Below are 15,005 nucleotides of genomic sequence, written 5' to 3' on the forward strand. Positions count from 1 at the left end.
AAACGTCTTTTTAACATTGTAAATTGTACCCACATCCAGCACTTTTTCAGGAAGTTCATTCCCATTTGCCTCTCATCTTTTTTAAAATCTCTCTCATGTTAAAAATGTGCTCCCTCATCTGAAAGTCGCCCATTCTAGGGAAAAGACAACTACCACTAACTCTATCTATATCTCTCATGATTTTATAAACTTCTGTCAGATTGCCTCTCAACCTCCTATGCTCCAGTGAAAAAGGCTATATCGTAGGGAAATCAAGGGTACAAGGAAACGCAGGAAAGTGGACATGGGGAATATCGGATCAGCCATGATCCTATTGAATGGGAAAGAGGCTGAAGGGCTGGAAATGTGTTGCTAGAAAAGTGCAGCAGGTCAGGCAGCATCCAGGGAACAGGAGAATCGACGTTTCGGGCATAAGCCCTTCTTCAGGAAGCCCGAAACGTCGATTCTCCTGTTCCCTGGATGCTGCCTGACCTGCTGCGTTTTTCCAGCAACACATTTCCAGCTCTGATCTCCAGCATCTGCAGACCTCACTTTCTCCTCAAAGAGGCTGAAGGGGCCAAACAGCCTAATCCTTTTCCAATTTCTTATGGTCTAACCAACTTTTTGTCGCTAGCAAAAGCTGCATCAGTGCATTCCCTCAGCTCCAAATCATCCACAAATTTACAATTACTGCTTGTACAAACCACTGTTTACAACGATGCCTGCCATGTATGTCAGGTTATTTGCTTTTCAAAACTACAGCCACTCTTTCATAAAAAAACTGACTTTTAAAACAGTTCTCAATTCCAATCAGAGTTTTAAAAAAAAACAAAATAAAAAGACACAGTCCTTACATATGCTAGTGATATCCACATCTATCTCTCCATCACTCAACTATCAAGAAATCAGACTGCTTGCTTGTCCAACTTCCAGTAGCAGATTAGCAAACGGCCCTCTAGAAGTACAAAGCCATTGTGTTCATTACAATCTTCATTCTCTCGCTGTTAATTATAGTAAAGATAATGAAAAAGTGTGGCAGGGTTGGTGTCTACAAACATAAGACTGATAGAAGTTGCAAAAGCAGTAAAAGCACGGTATATTAATGCAGATAGGAATCTCGACAAACCAATTAAATTGTCAGCTCAAAGGGAAATACATATTTTCTTTTGATAGCCCTTGGAGACATTACTCCAAGATGAATGGCTTGGAATTGAATATTCAAAGATACATTAAATGTTCAAAAGGTCAGGAAGCGAGAAAAAGGTAACGGGGTTGCTCCATTAGTTAAGATTACTAACCACCAATATGAAAAAGCTTTTCCTCACGTCTCACTCCTCCTTTTGTCAATTATGTAAATATATGCCCTCTATCTCTTGATCCTTTCCCAAATTCAAATGTAGTACACTCTCAATCTATTCTGCCACCTTCAATGATTTATGCACCCTCTTTAGAATATGACATCTTCTTTTTTTTAAATTGTCTGGAGACTAGCTTTTCTTTATTTCACATTTTATTATTGAATTCAAATTTCAGAATCTACCATAATGGGATTCAAACTCTTGAACACCAGGATATCAGTCTGGAGTTCTGGATTACCTTTCATTATTTCTCTAATTCAGAATTAAAAAGTTTGAACATTGCACTAATGGAAACTTTGTACAGTATTCTGGGCAGTAATTGTACTTTTAAAAGGTTCCTTTAACTGCACCAAATTCAAGCTGAACTAGTAACAGAGATATTTTATACATTCTCACAATGTGCATTAGAAGACTGAAGCCAAATTAAGGACAAAAACTGTGAAGTAGATTGAAGTAATAAAAGAGGCTATCCAAAATACAGTACATTTGAACAAGGTGCAAAAATAAAGCATAGTGACCAATGTGCTGAAGCACTATTCAAACATTATGAACAATTTGCACTGAAGAAAGCAGATGATAGGCATGATTAATCAAAAATCAATTAGTAATGAATAAACAATTAATTTTGGGATACTGAATCACATTTGCAGGAAAGGTCTTCATTTTTGATAGGGATCTGTTTGTGAACTACTGTACTATTACAAAAGTTAGTGGGCCATGCTCAACAAAAGTCTGCAAAATATTAAGTGATACGATTATAATGTGCCTATTCTCAGCACACAGAACCACTGAGGTTAAGCATGTGTACAAAAAACAAGTTTTCTAAACATCAATGTTTTTAAAACATTAGTGATAATCCCTTAGCGATAACTGGTTGCTGCAGCATGTTGTGACACATATGATGCAAGTTAATTACACCTCTATACACGATCTTCATTAAACGAATTTAGAAGGCTTACAGTTCAATTACCAGTACTTTTGCTAATAAAGTGAAGATTTAATAAACAGCTATTCCAGTAAAAATCGCAGCTAAGTAGTGGATGCAATTGGCCATTATACCCAAGGTTCGACGAAACGGGAGTAGCTACAGGTAACTTTGCGAGATTGCAAGATATTCACAGATTTAGAGTTCAACATTTAAACAAAATTATTTCATTTTAATGAGGCTGTAGTTTGGGAGTGAACTCACGGCCTCATGTTCAAAACATCCCAAAACTAAATGCATTGGGCACGGCCTTGGAACTAGGCGCGCCCCAAACCCAATCTGTTTCATTTGATACGAGAGCAGAGAGAGGGAAAAGATTTCTAGGATCTACTTATCTTGATGAATTGTTATATCGTAAAAGAAATATTCATTCAAAAGCTGAAAGCATTTCTTGAACTGAGCTGTGGTCAGAAAGGAGGCAGATGAAGAAACTCGTGCGGAACGTAAAAGGAAAGAAACAGTAAAAAAAAGGATTAGTTTTAGCTGCAAGATCTTTCATTCAGCACTAGCTGGAAACAGTCACTCAGTGTCACTCACCCACTCCATATTTCTCTTTTTTGCTGGGAATCCAGCGCGTCATGGTTGCGTTTAAACTTCCTTGAAGTTGTGTGTGTGTTTTTTCTCCCACCTTTTCCTCATTTCTCCTGGAAACTCCAGGCCGCCATTTTCCGCAGGAGAGAGAAAGTTCCAGTCATGTGTCTCGAGCGTCACCGCTCAAACTCCCAACGGTCACAGAGTTTACCCCAAAAAAAACTTCTCAGTGAGTCACCGCTTCACCGTTCGAGCTCCTGACGGTATGTTCCCTGCCCAAAGCCTTGTTACAGAGTTACTTAATTAGTTACCACATTTAATTATTTTTCTTCCAGTCAATCAGGCTTCCAGTGGATCGCACCCACACTAGGATTGTTCGGGGAGTGTTGAGAAGGTTATGCAATCGCCATTCGCTTGTGCAATATGCTTTGCCATTTGTTTGCACTGCGTCGTTGACAATCCAACTTGCCTTTTGTTTTAAATATATAGAATAGGCTGCACGGCCAAAAGCTACTCGGCCCAACCAGTCCATGCTTCACTCTAGCCCCTTCCTTCCATCTTTCCTCATCTAATACTTATCCGTAAAATAACAAAGTACAGAGAGTGATGGAAACCTGAAATTAAAAATGGAAAGAATCCAGCAGTCTGGCAGATCTGTAAAAAGAGACACAAGTTACTTTTCAGGTTTCCTGTGTTTCTCTTTGCTGACGTTTCGAAATCAGCTGAGCATTTTCTTTTTGATTCAGTCCAGCCCCTGTTTATTTTCTTCCTCATGTACTTATCCACTCTCCCTAAAATATGCCTACTGTATGCCATTAGCTTTACACACTCCCAAGTTCCACATTCTCACATCTAGGTAAATAAGTTTCTTTTGGTCACTGTCATATGCTTGACCTCAAGCTCTTCCCCAAAAGAAAAAGAAAGTTTTCTCTGTCTACAAAACCTTTTGATTGTTTAGAGTCATAGAGCTGTACAGCATGGAAACAGAGTCTAGATTAGAGTGATACTGGAAAAGCACCGAAGGTCAGGCAACATCTGAGGAGCAGGAAAATCGACATTTCGGGCAAAAGCCCTTCATCAGGAATGAGCTCATTATGTTAAACGGCATTATGGCACATATTTCCAGATAACTGGCACTCAAATGGGCGGCATGGTGTCACAGTGGTTAGCACTGCTGCCTCACAGCCTCAGGCGACTGACTGTTGGAGTTTGCACGTTCTCCACGTGTCTGCGTGGGTTTCCTCCGGGTGCTCCGGTTTCCTCCCACAGTCACAAAGATGTGCAGGTCAGGTGAATTGGCTATGCTAAATTGCCCGTAGTGTTAGGTAAAGGGTAAATGTAGGGGGTATGGGTGGGTTGCGCTTCGGCGGGGCGGTGTGGACTTGTTGGGCCGAAGGGCCTGTTTCCACAATGTAAGTAATCTAAAATTACCGCTTGTTACAATCAGATCAATTATCCGAACGATCAGTTATCTGAACAAAATACTCCCCGCCAGGATAATCAAGGTTCTACTATATACTAAATTAAACTAGTCCCATTTGGCACATATCTCTCTAAACCTGTCCTATTCATGTACTCATCCAAATGTCTTTTAAAATGTTATAATTGTACCAGCGTCCACCAATTCTTCTGGCAGCTCATTCAATACATGCATCATCTTCTGTGTAAAAACATTGCCCTTAGGTTTAAGTAGAGAGGAAAGATTTAAAAGGGGCCTATGGCCTCTAGTTTTGGACTCCCCAAACCCAGGGAAAAGACCTTGTCTATTCACCTTAACCACGCCCCTCATGATTTTATAAACCTTTATAAGGTCACTTCTTAACATATGACAAGACATTTTTATTAGGTTATCTACAGCTTCTCCTTTCAAGAGAAAATAAATTTTGATTGTCTCAGTATCATGAAACAAAATAACTCTCAATAAAATAAGTATTTTTTCAATGGCCCAAAGCTCATGGAAAACTAAAACAAAAACATATGAACTTAAACAATACCTACTATTTACACCTGTCCAAATTGTCCTCCAATACCTTGGGTGTGTGCCAGAGAAAACCTATAGACAGACAAGATTGAAAGTAGGCAAGCAGCTAATGCAACTGCTCCCAAAGGAGTGCCTATTTTATATAAAATCAAGAACCATGAATGCTGGAAATCTGAAATCAAAAAAGAAATTGCTGGAGAAACTCAACAAGAGTGTAGAGAAAGTAGAGTCAGTATTTCAGATCCAGTGACCCTTCATTAGAAGCTCAGCCAAATGGCCTATTCTTGTGGGTGTTTCTTAGGTTCTTATGAGATCAGCTAATTAGGTAGTTCAAACTAAAGTAATATTTGCCAATTTTGACAATTTTAATTGTGCAGCGTCACCCGAAGTATGAATTTAACATTGCCACTAGATATATATTTCAGTAGGATAGCTATATAAAATAAATTAACCAACATCTTTGATATACTAAAATATGCTTCAACAAATTGCTGTCTTTATTGCTCCCAATGAGTCAGATGATTCATTTGATTTGTATCAAATGTATTTCAGATGATTGGAAAAGAACTTAAAGCTTTTTTCAAGTGAGGTTTTGATGCTTGGACCACTCTGGCATTGCATTGAGTTATAATACCAAAAGATTTATCATCATGGTATGTTTGCCGTTCATAACTGGAGCCAGCAAATGGAGGATATTCTGGAGAAGAAATGGGGGATCAATAGCAATCTTAAGTTTGAGAATTAAGACATTAACCAGGAGTGTCATTCAAGCATCATGGAGCATGAGAAGCCAGAGTGATCCCACTTGAAACCTCCTTCCACAGTGAATGATTTCAATGAGCTGGTTTTGGACTTTTAATTCTTTAAAATATTAATGGTAATATGGTAAGTAGTCTTTGCTTAATGCAAAGGACAACTGAATGTTATTTCTGCTGTTCCTGAAATTTTCTGCACTGAATAAATATCTAGTTATCTTTCTAATTGTGCGCATGGTAATTTTGAGGGAAACCACTTTTAAAAAATTCTACATGTTACATGTCAGGAAAAAGTAGCAGTCAGTGAAATTGTGCACTAATGATGTATGGTGCTACAATTATGTAGCTCTTAATTAAAGTTGCTAACAGGATATCAAATTCAAGTTTTCTGTGGTGAAGTCTCATGATAATACAGCAGGTTGAGATGAAACCTGAGGAATCTCTATTTGAACCTTACATCATTGGTAATCCTTCAATATTATTGTGTGCAGAGACTGAAAAATTGTAAAATGCTTGACTGGCCTGGAGAATGGCATGAAACCTATCAAAAAAAAACGTTTGTGCAGCTTTTTTTTAAAGCATACAGCTGTGCTATGAGGGACAAAGTACATTATACGCCTCCCAGCTACAAATGGCACTGTGGTCCTTTGAAAAACTGATGGATACAATTAGAATTCCCTCCTGAGATGTATGGAACAGATTCCACTCCCTCACTCAAGGTGGAGCTTGACAAGTACAAAGTTAAAAATTATAACACCAGGTTATAGTCCAATAGGTTTATTTGGAAGCAGTAGCTTTCGGACCGCTGCTCCTCCTTCAGGTGATTGTGGAGTATAAGATCATAAGACTCAGCATTTATTGCAAAAGTTTAGTATGATGTAACTGAAATTATATATTGAAAAAGACCCGGATTGTTTGTTAAGTCTCTCATTTTAGAATGAACATGTGGGTTTCAGTTCTTTCATATGTAAATCACAGAACATTTTTAAAGTTACACTCTCAAGTGAACTTTAACAATTGGTGTCATCTCAGCCCAGATAATGCATTTAAGATGTGAGGTGCCCGGTGCCAGTCACAATGGTCAGACTGATTCTAATCTAAGAAATTGATTTATAGAATCTTACATGTATTTGCACAGTTTTTGAACAAAACAAAACTTAATTCTGCAAGTGCAAATTCATCCCACAATGATATGTGGATGCCAGTCCCCAATTTAAACCCTGCACACTGCGTGATGTCTGTGTTGTCCACAGCAAATTGTGAATCCTTAGCTGTAATCCAGAACTTCATGTTTCAAGGATTTGTGATGTCTAAGGCAATCTGCAGTCAAGATGTTGGTTGTTAAGCAGAGATGGTGGCCATTTTTTCATTCTTGATGGGTATGAAGTGACTACGTATTTCTCATTTAGATACTATTTGACCAGGTCTAACTAAACATTATGTCATTGCAGACATTTTAAGAGTGCAAGTGAGAATCTATTCACAAGAGGGCAAGGTTATCAACAATAATGTATCACCCAAGCCAATTTTGTGGCCTCAAGACATTTTTTTCCTCTCCCTCCCATTATATCTAAGCGCAGTCCCAGACTTTGCAGCTGTTGTAAAGGAAGCCTACTTAGTAGTTGGTGCTATTGCCCAGGAAGACATGAATGGTTATTTCTGGCAGCAATTGTGCCTAATAGCCCTGGCCTGCAGAAAATATACTGGCCAGATCCAGGCTCATCCTATTTAGATTGGAGTTCTGAAGGCTTAGGCATCATAGGCAGGTGGAAGGGTTGAACACATATGGAATGTACTGATGGGAATCTTGCTGGAGGTCCCTGTGGACATCAAAGGGACAGCTAGAGTGAGGTCTAGGGCCCTTGTTTCCCTTGTCATTATGGCTCAAGGCAATGGAGTGCAGGTCCATGTGTGTATTCAGGAGATACTGAATGTGCTACACTAGCTTTCTAGCAGTCACCAACCTCTATGGATACAGCCAGGCACACCTAAATCAAGGCAAACACAGGACTGATGATATTAGTGGACTACTCCATCCTTTGATCCAACTTCACTGACAGACAGACACCCATACCAGGGCCAATACAGAACTGAATGTTGGGAGACTATTCCATCCTTTGATCAGATTCCCTTTGGCAAACCTGTGCCTTTTGAAGGAGTTATTAATCCTCAAAACAATGGGAATGTTGTGTGCTTGGCCTGACCAGGCACCTGGTCTCCAGTAGTCTTCTGAATGACAGAGCTTTTGTTGACTACCTGTGGAGTCATAAAAGTTTCACTTCTATCATATAATGTACTCAAGTCTACTCTGGACAGAGTAGACACAAAGGTAAAAGTCTCTAAATGTAAGGCTCTCACCTGCACCCCCCATACCATTAGTGGCTTCCTTCTCAGAGACATATGGAGCTGAAGATCTTTGGTGCTGGCCTCTTCAGAGCAAAGGTTCACCTGAATGTTGCTAGTGTCTGCATAAGAGAAGAGACAATTGAGGAGAAAAACTTGTGCAGATTAGGAATGAGTTAACACTGGTATCAATAAAAGCACAGCACAATGAAGCTTACTGGACATAATGCACCTGATGAAGGAGTGATGCTTGGAAAGCTAGTGCTTCCGAGTAAACCTGTTGGACTATAACCTGGTGTTGTGATTTTTAAATCAAGCTTACTGGACTTATTGCCAGTTGAAGTCTCCCTAGTCCAAAAGGAGCAATCATTCTTCTCTGGCCAAATTGGTTATTTTCTCTTCTATAGGAAGAAAAGTCTGATGTTTGGTGACCCTCACTGGTCATGACCCTTTCAATTTAATTATGACCAACGTTTCTTACAATGCAGCAAAGGAAGGGATTGAGTATAATGTGAGGTGAATGGAGTAGTGAGTGGTGATGCAGAAGAGATGGTGAGGTAATCCCAGTGAGTGAGATTGAATCCCATATAGATTCCCCTCATTCACATAAGAAACTGTGCATACAATACAGACACCCAGAAAGCCCCCCCCCCCCCCACCTTCCAGCCACTAAGGCAGCCCACCCCTACGCACCTTCCAGCTCTCGGTCCACCCCGTGCCCCTTCCAGTTCGGTCTGCCCCGAAACACCTTTCGACTACCTCTAGGACAGCCTGCCCTGGTACCCGGCTGGAGTGACAGCAGTCAGGACGGCCTACCCACCTTCTGGCTCTCGGTCTGTCCCTATGTACCACTGGGCTTTTGCCCACCCCAATGAGCTATCTGGCCCATGGACTGCCCCGACATACCCTCCAGCCACCTCTAGGACAGCCCGTCCCCTTCCCCTGGGACGACAGCGTGCAGGGTAGCCTACGAGCTCTCCAGATCTCAGCCTGCCCCTACGCGCCTTCTGGCTCTCAGCTGCTCTAACACCTTCCGATCACCTCTAGGACAGCCCATCCCGATCACCCCATCTTGGGACAACAGCACTCAGACCAGCCTACCCACCTTCTGGCTCTCAGGGCAACTGGCATCAGAGGGGCCTACCCATCCTCCAGCTTTCGGGACAGCCTATCAACCTTCAGGTTCACAGGATGGCCTACCCACCCTCCGGCTCTCAGGGTGACAGCTTTCAGGCGACCTATGAGCATCCCAGCTCAGAGTAAGGCCTGCCAGACCCAGGGACACAAAACAGTGCAAGTGATAACCCCAGCAAATCACATGACAATCAATTATCAACAAACAAACAGAGTCCTTTCTGGTACAGAGTCCATTACCATAAACAGTTTTTTTTCCAAAATGTAGAGTCCATTCCCAGGAATGGAGTCCATTCCAGTGTACAAAGTGCATTGGCAGAGATAGATTCCACTCCAAGCTGCAGAGTCCATTGCTGAAAGCAGAGTCCACAACCAAGGACAGAATCCACTCCTGAAGGCAGCAAATGCACACCTCACAGCACACAGGTGTTCAATCTCCATAGAAACCTGGCCCATCCATAGAGAAGGGCTTATTTCCGAAACGTCGATTCTCCTGTTCCTTGGATGCTGCCTGACCTACTTTTCAGCAACACATTTTCAGCTCTGATCTCCAGCATCTGCAGTCCTCACTTTCTCCATCCATAGAGAACCAGGCCCACTCACAGGAACATAGTATGTTGTAAAGGTGCAGTTAACTCACAGGGCTTTGGTCCCCTCCCGAAGACAAGGTCTACTCCAAAACTCCAGGATACAGCAAGTGCTCACCTCCCAGCACACACATAGGTGTTCAGTCCTCAGGGGCCCAGTCCCAGGGCTAGGCCTCCCCACAGGAACAGCTCATCTGGAAAGTTGTAGTTTCTCACAAGGGCTCAGTCCAAACACCAAAAAAAAAGAGGGAAGACACATACCAAAAGCAAAGAAAACTAGAGTCCAAGGGCTAAGCCCTACCATAAAAATCAACATTTTTCCCTTTTACTTTTGAGAAAAGAACAGAGTAACATACAGACTGCAAGCAGCCAGTGAAACAACAATCCCCTAATGAGAACTGAGTTACACATGAAAAACATTGTGTGTATCAGGAGTTTAGAAATCAGTCCTCACCAAAGGAATACCAGTTAACAAACTGGCCAAATAATCCAGCCAGTTCAGGAATCAGGTTTCTCTCCCCCCCCTAAAAAAGCAGAAACCAACAGTAACACAGACTGTGGACCTGCCAGCACAGAGTCAGTCCCCTAAATTGAGAAGACTGATTTTTTTAAATTTTATTAAACAATTCACAGTTTACAAAACAATTAACATTAACAGCTATACACAGAAACAACAATTTTACAAGGGAGAGGAGCAGCAAAGCTAGGCCCCCAAACCCTAAACGTTCAACCAGTTTTCAGGGAAATGAGGACAAACTTCAAATCCCAGTTTGTCATTATAAACAGCAACAATGACATTTGTACATACAAGACAATTCAATTACATAAGAACCGGTGCATACAATACAGACCACAGAAACCCAGCAAGCCCCCCTGTCTCTCCCACCTTCCTACTAAGGCCACACTAAGGCAGCCTGCCCCTATGCACCATCTGGCTCTTGGTCCATCCCATGCCCCTTCCAGTTCTTGGTCTGCCCTGACACACATTTCGATCACCTCTAGGACAGCCTGCCCTGGTACCTGCCCAGGGTGACAGCGCTGAGGACAGCCTACCTGCCTCTGTCTGCCCCCACGTACCATTGGGCTCTCACCCACCCCGATGCGCCATCAGACCAGTAGACTGCCCTAACACCTTCCAGCCACTTCTAGGACAGCCCATCCCCTTGGACGACAGCGTGCAGGGCAGCCCACAAGCCTTCTGCATCTCAGCCTGCCCCTACCCGCCTTCTGGCTTTCAGCTGCTCTGACACACCTTCTGACCACCTCTAGGACAGCCCGTCCTGATCACCCCTTCACGGGACAACAGCACTCAGAACAGCCTACCCACCTCTGGCTCTCAGGGTGACTGGCATTAGGGTGGCCTACCCACCCTCCAGCTTTTAGGACAGCCTACCAACCTTCAGGTTCACAGAATGGCCTACCCACCCTCCAGCTCACAGGGTGACAGCTTTCAGGATGACCTATGAGCCTGCCAGCTCACAGTAAGGTCTGCGAGACCCAGGGACACAAGACAGTGCAGGTGATAAACCCAACAAGACAGTCAGTTACCAACAAACCGAGTCCTTTCTGGTACATAGAGTCCTTTACCATAAACAGTTTTCTTCAAAATATGGAGTCCATTCCCAAGAACAAAGTCCACTACAGTATACAAAGTGCATTGTCGGAAATGGAGTCCACAACCGAGGGCAGCGTCCACAACCGAGGGCAGCGTCCACAACCGAGGGCAGCAAGTGCACACCCCACAGCACACAGGTGTTCAGTCTCCACAGAGTCCAGGCCCATCCATAGACAACCAGGCCCACTCACAGGAACACTGTACATTGTAAAGGTGTAGTTAAGTCACAGGGGTTTGGTCCACTCCCAAACTCCAGGATGCAGCAATTTCCACATTGTAAGCAATCTAATCTAATCTAATCTAAAGTGCTCACCTCTCAGCACGCACACAGATGTTCAGTCTTTGCAGAGGCCTAGTCCAAGGGTCAGGCCTACCCACAGGAACAACTCACCTGGAAAGTTGTAGTTTCTCACAAGGGCTTAGTCCAAAGACCAAAAAAAGAGTGAAGACACAAAAACAATAAAAACTAGAGTGCAAGGGCTAAGCTCTGCCACAAAATCAACATTGTCCTTTTCTCAAATGTAAAAGAGTAACAAACAGGCTGTAACCAGCCAGTGAAACAACAATCCCCTAATGAGAACTGAGTTACACCTGAAACACATTGTGTGCATCAGAAGTTTAAAAATCAATCCTCACTAAAGGAATACCAGTTAACAAACTGGCTAAATAATTCAGCCAGTTCAGGAATCAGGCTCTCCTCCACTGGTGTGAAGTTATACTGAACATAGCTGGTGACAGGCTCATACATTCTAATTGCTTTAGAGTAAGGCTGCCAATGAAATGCAAGTGTGAACATCAACAATTAGAGACAAAGAGAATGCAACTAGGACTGTTGTGGCACAGTGGTAGTGTCTCTACTTCTGGACTATCAGGCCTGGGTTCAAGTCTTATTGGCTCTAAAGGTGTGTGATAGCAAATCAATACAAGTTGAATACAAACTAAAAGCTAAAAAGAGTAAGCAACTGTTTTTGCTGCTCTCAGATTTTCAGCAGCAGTTAGACTAAGGGTTTTTGGACAGCAGACTGAAAGCAGGTGCTGCTATGCTATCTAGAAGAAAAGGACAACAGAGTATTAGTGAGAATGAATCCCCTCTTCAAAGAAACACAAAGATTTTCATGGAGTGTTGAAACTTTTACTCAGAAGATTGAGAAAGAGATTTTGTTTCGAAGGACATTGGAAGATTCACATGAGCAGGGCACGGAGAAGGAAGACTGTTCAATCGCCAATAGATATTTAAGATTTAAGGCTAGTTATTTGCTAAATAATTGCCATAACAAATTCATGTGGCTGGGGACTTTGGTTATTTTAAGGAATGCTTTTTTTCTGATTTAGTTTACTAGTTGCCTACTGAGTGATGTTTATTTGCTGTTGATTTTAATTTGTTTGTTTCAATAGGAATTCTAAAAAATGAAATCTTATACAATTATTTGCATTAGTCACTGGGAAATTTATTTCTCTTTTAGAAGTTATTGTTTTGTACAGAGGATTGTAACATACATCTTAATGCTTCCTGAGGTTCAAAGAGCAGTTTTATTTCAAGCTGAAACTACACAAGATACATCATTGGTGCAATCAGTCCTTATTTCTTAATTCATTCTCTTCTTCTCTCATTCAGAACCACAGACATTTACTTTATTTTTTCAAGGCTTTATTTAACATTTTTGATACTTCTCTATTTAAAATTTGAACGAATTTTGAGAAATAGTCAAATAAATGTTACTTATGATTAAGATTGATAACATCTACCATTTTGCTGACTTAAAAGATCCTGTGAAAATTTGAACACTTTGTGTTCGAACTGCAGTACTTAAAGGAGAAGAAAGCCACCATTTTCTGGATAAGTAATGATGAATAGCATATATATGGCTGTCACATCCCAACATCAAAAAAGTCCACTTGCATTGTCTAAATGCCTCCTGAACACAAAACTCAAAAATCTGAGATTGAAAAATTTTGTCATAGGATTCTGAGAAGACCCGACAGACAGTAACACTCCCAAACATCTGTTTGATTTATCATATCTGTCTCATCCTATTGCTTATATGCTCACGTGGTTAATTGTGAGTCATTTTGTTCATGCTGAGAATGTGGACACCACTGGAAAGACCAGTATTATTGTTCACCTGTAATTATTAAGCAGCTTGATAATCTACTTCAGAGATTACTGCATTGATGTGAGACTGGAGTTACAGATAGTTAAAATGGGTAACATTGGATCTCCTCTCTAAAAGGGCATTTGTAAACAAGTTAGATGTTTGCCAATACAGTTCCTACCAGTTACAGTGGACAGATTATGTTAGCACCAACTGTAAGTGATGGATAGTAAGAATTCAGAAAAGTTGCCAATATTTTAAGAAAGAGAGGAAATGGTAGAGGCAGGTACAAGTACAACATTTAAAATACATTTTTACAAGCACATGCATAGGAAAGGTTAAGAGGGATATGGGCCAAATGCGGGCAAATGAGACTAATTTATCTAAGAAACCTAGTTGGCATGGATGAGCTGGGCCAAAGGGTCTGTTTCCATGCTGTATGACTGTTTTAAAGGACTCTATTACTAAACTACTGCCTCTCTTATTTATTCATAGTAGTATTCATAATCTAACCACTTAAATAACTTATAATTTGACAAAGGCAAAGGTAACCTCCACTTCCTCATAGTAGCTAATGATGGGTAATAGATTTGTTATTTGCACCTTTGTAGTCCTAGCAATGTACCAGGAGCATCACAGTTCCACCAGTGCCTGATGCCATTGTCCTGGATAGATTTAGATCTCAAGGTGGGAATGGGAATGGTGGCCCAGGAATAATAGACTTTGAAGAATAGGAGTATGATGGGACAGCATAGATTGGTGGAAATGGGAATGGGGGGTTGGTAGGCAAACTTTGGAGTATGCTGTCAATCGGAAAAGGGGGCCAGTAATACAGCACCCCCCACCACTCTACCCTTCATGCCTAAGTTCCAAGCAGCAACTGCCAAGGTTCCCCCAGATCCCTGAACTCCAATCCAAATGAGTTCTCACCTTTTCTGAGAATAGGTGGACCATCCTAGGCCTCACCTGGCTTCTGTAAAATTGGGATCTGATAAGTGGTTGACAGGAAGGCCACTCAAGGGACATTTGGACCTCTGGAGTGAAAACCAGCCCATGGGGATAATGAAATTCGGTGCACTGATCACCCAAAGAATTTTCAGATCCCGTTGCCTGAAAAACAGTCGATGGAGATCTGTGAAAATCAACCAAACAAATAATTGTTTATGTTATATGTTGTGTCTAGTTCCTTGTCATTCCATCAGACACCTAGTTAGTCCGTTTTTCACAGAAACTCCTTTACCAAGAGGCATGTGAATTGCATGCCAAGGATGACTTTATTTTTAATTTATTCATTCATAGGATGTGGATGTTGCTGGTTAGGCCAGCATTTATTGCCCAGAGAGCAGTTAGGATTTAACCACATTGCAATGGAGCCACATATAGGTGAGACCAGGTGAGGATGGCAGTTTCCTTCCCTGAAGTCATTAGTAAACCAAATGGGTTTTTCTGACAATCGATTGTTATTTCATGGTATTATTTTTTTGAACAGTGGGTTTTCATACATGGTCTTCAGAACATTAGCTAGGTCTCTAGCAATAATACTTCCATGCCTAGAGCGAGAGAGAGAGACTCATGGTGGTCTAACCTGAGGATCGCCACACCTCAGGTGACGGGAGAGGTTGAGAAGGCAAGTCCTTCATTGTA

At 41.6% G+C, this 15,005-nt stretch overlaps 1 protein-coding gene across 1 annotated transcript in view; it reads right to left on the minus strand.

Annotated features, from left to right (window-relative positions):
• The window catches only part of dock1 (dedicator of cytokinesis 1), a 575,757-nt gene extending 563,858 nt beyond the window's left edge, over nucleotides 1–11,899 (minus strand). Inside the window, exons 1-4 of the mRNA XM_043713153.1 lie at nucleotides 11,660–11,899; nucleotides 7,948–8,054; nucleotides 4,852–4,906; nucleotides 2,860–3,507 (exon numbers count right to left, since the gene is read on the minus strand). Coding sequence (XP_043569088.1) covers nucleotides 2,860–2,902 — 43 coding nt within the window. The 5' untranslated portion in view covers nucleotides 2,903–3,507; nucleotides 4,852–4,906; nucleotides 7,948–8,054; nucleotides 11,660–11,899. The remainder of the gene's footprint in view (nucleotides 1–2,859; nucleotides 3,508–4,851; nucleotides 4,907–7,947; nucleotides 8,055–11,659) is intronic.
• Between the last annotated feature and the right edge of the window lie 3,106 nt (nucleotides 11,900–15,005).

Source organism: Chiloscyllium plagiosum, chromosome 22, assembly GCF_004010195.1.
Source record: "Chiloscyllium plagiosum isolate BGI_BamShark_2017 chromosome 22, ASM401019v2, whole genome shotgun sequence".
Taxonomy (NCBI): domain Eukaryota; kingdom Metazoa; phylum Chordata; class Chondrichthyes; order Orectolobiformes; family Hemiscylliidae; genus Chiloscyllium; species Chiloscyllium plagiosum.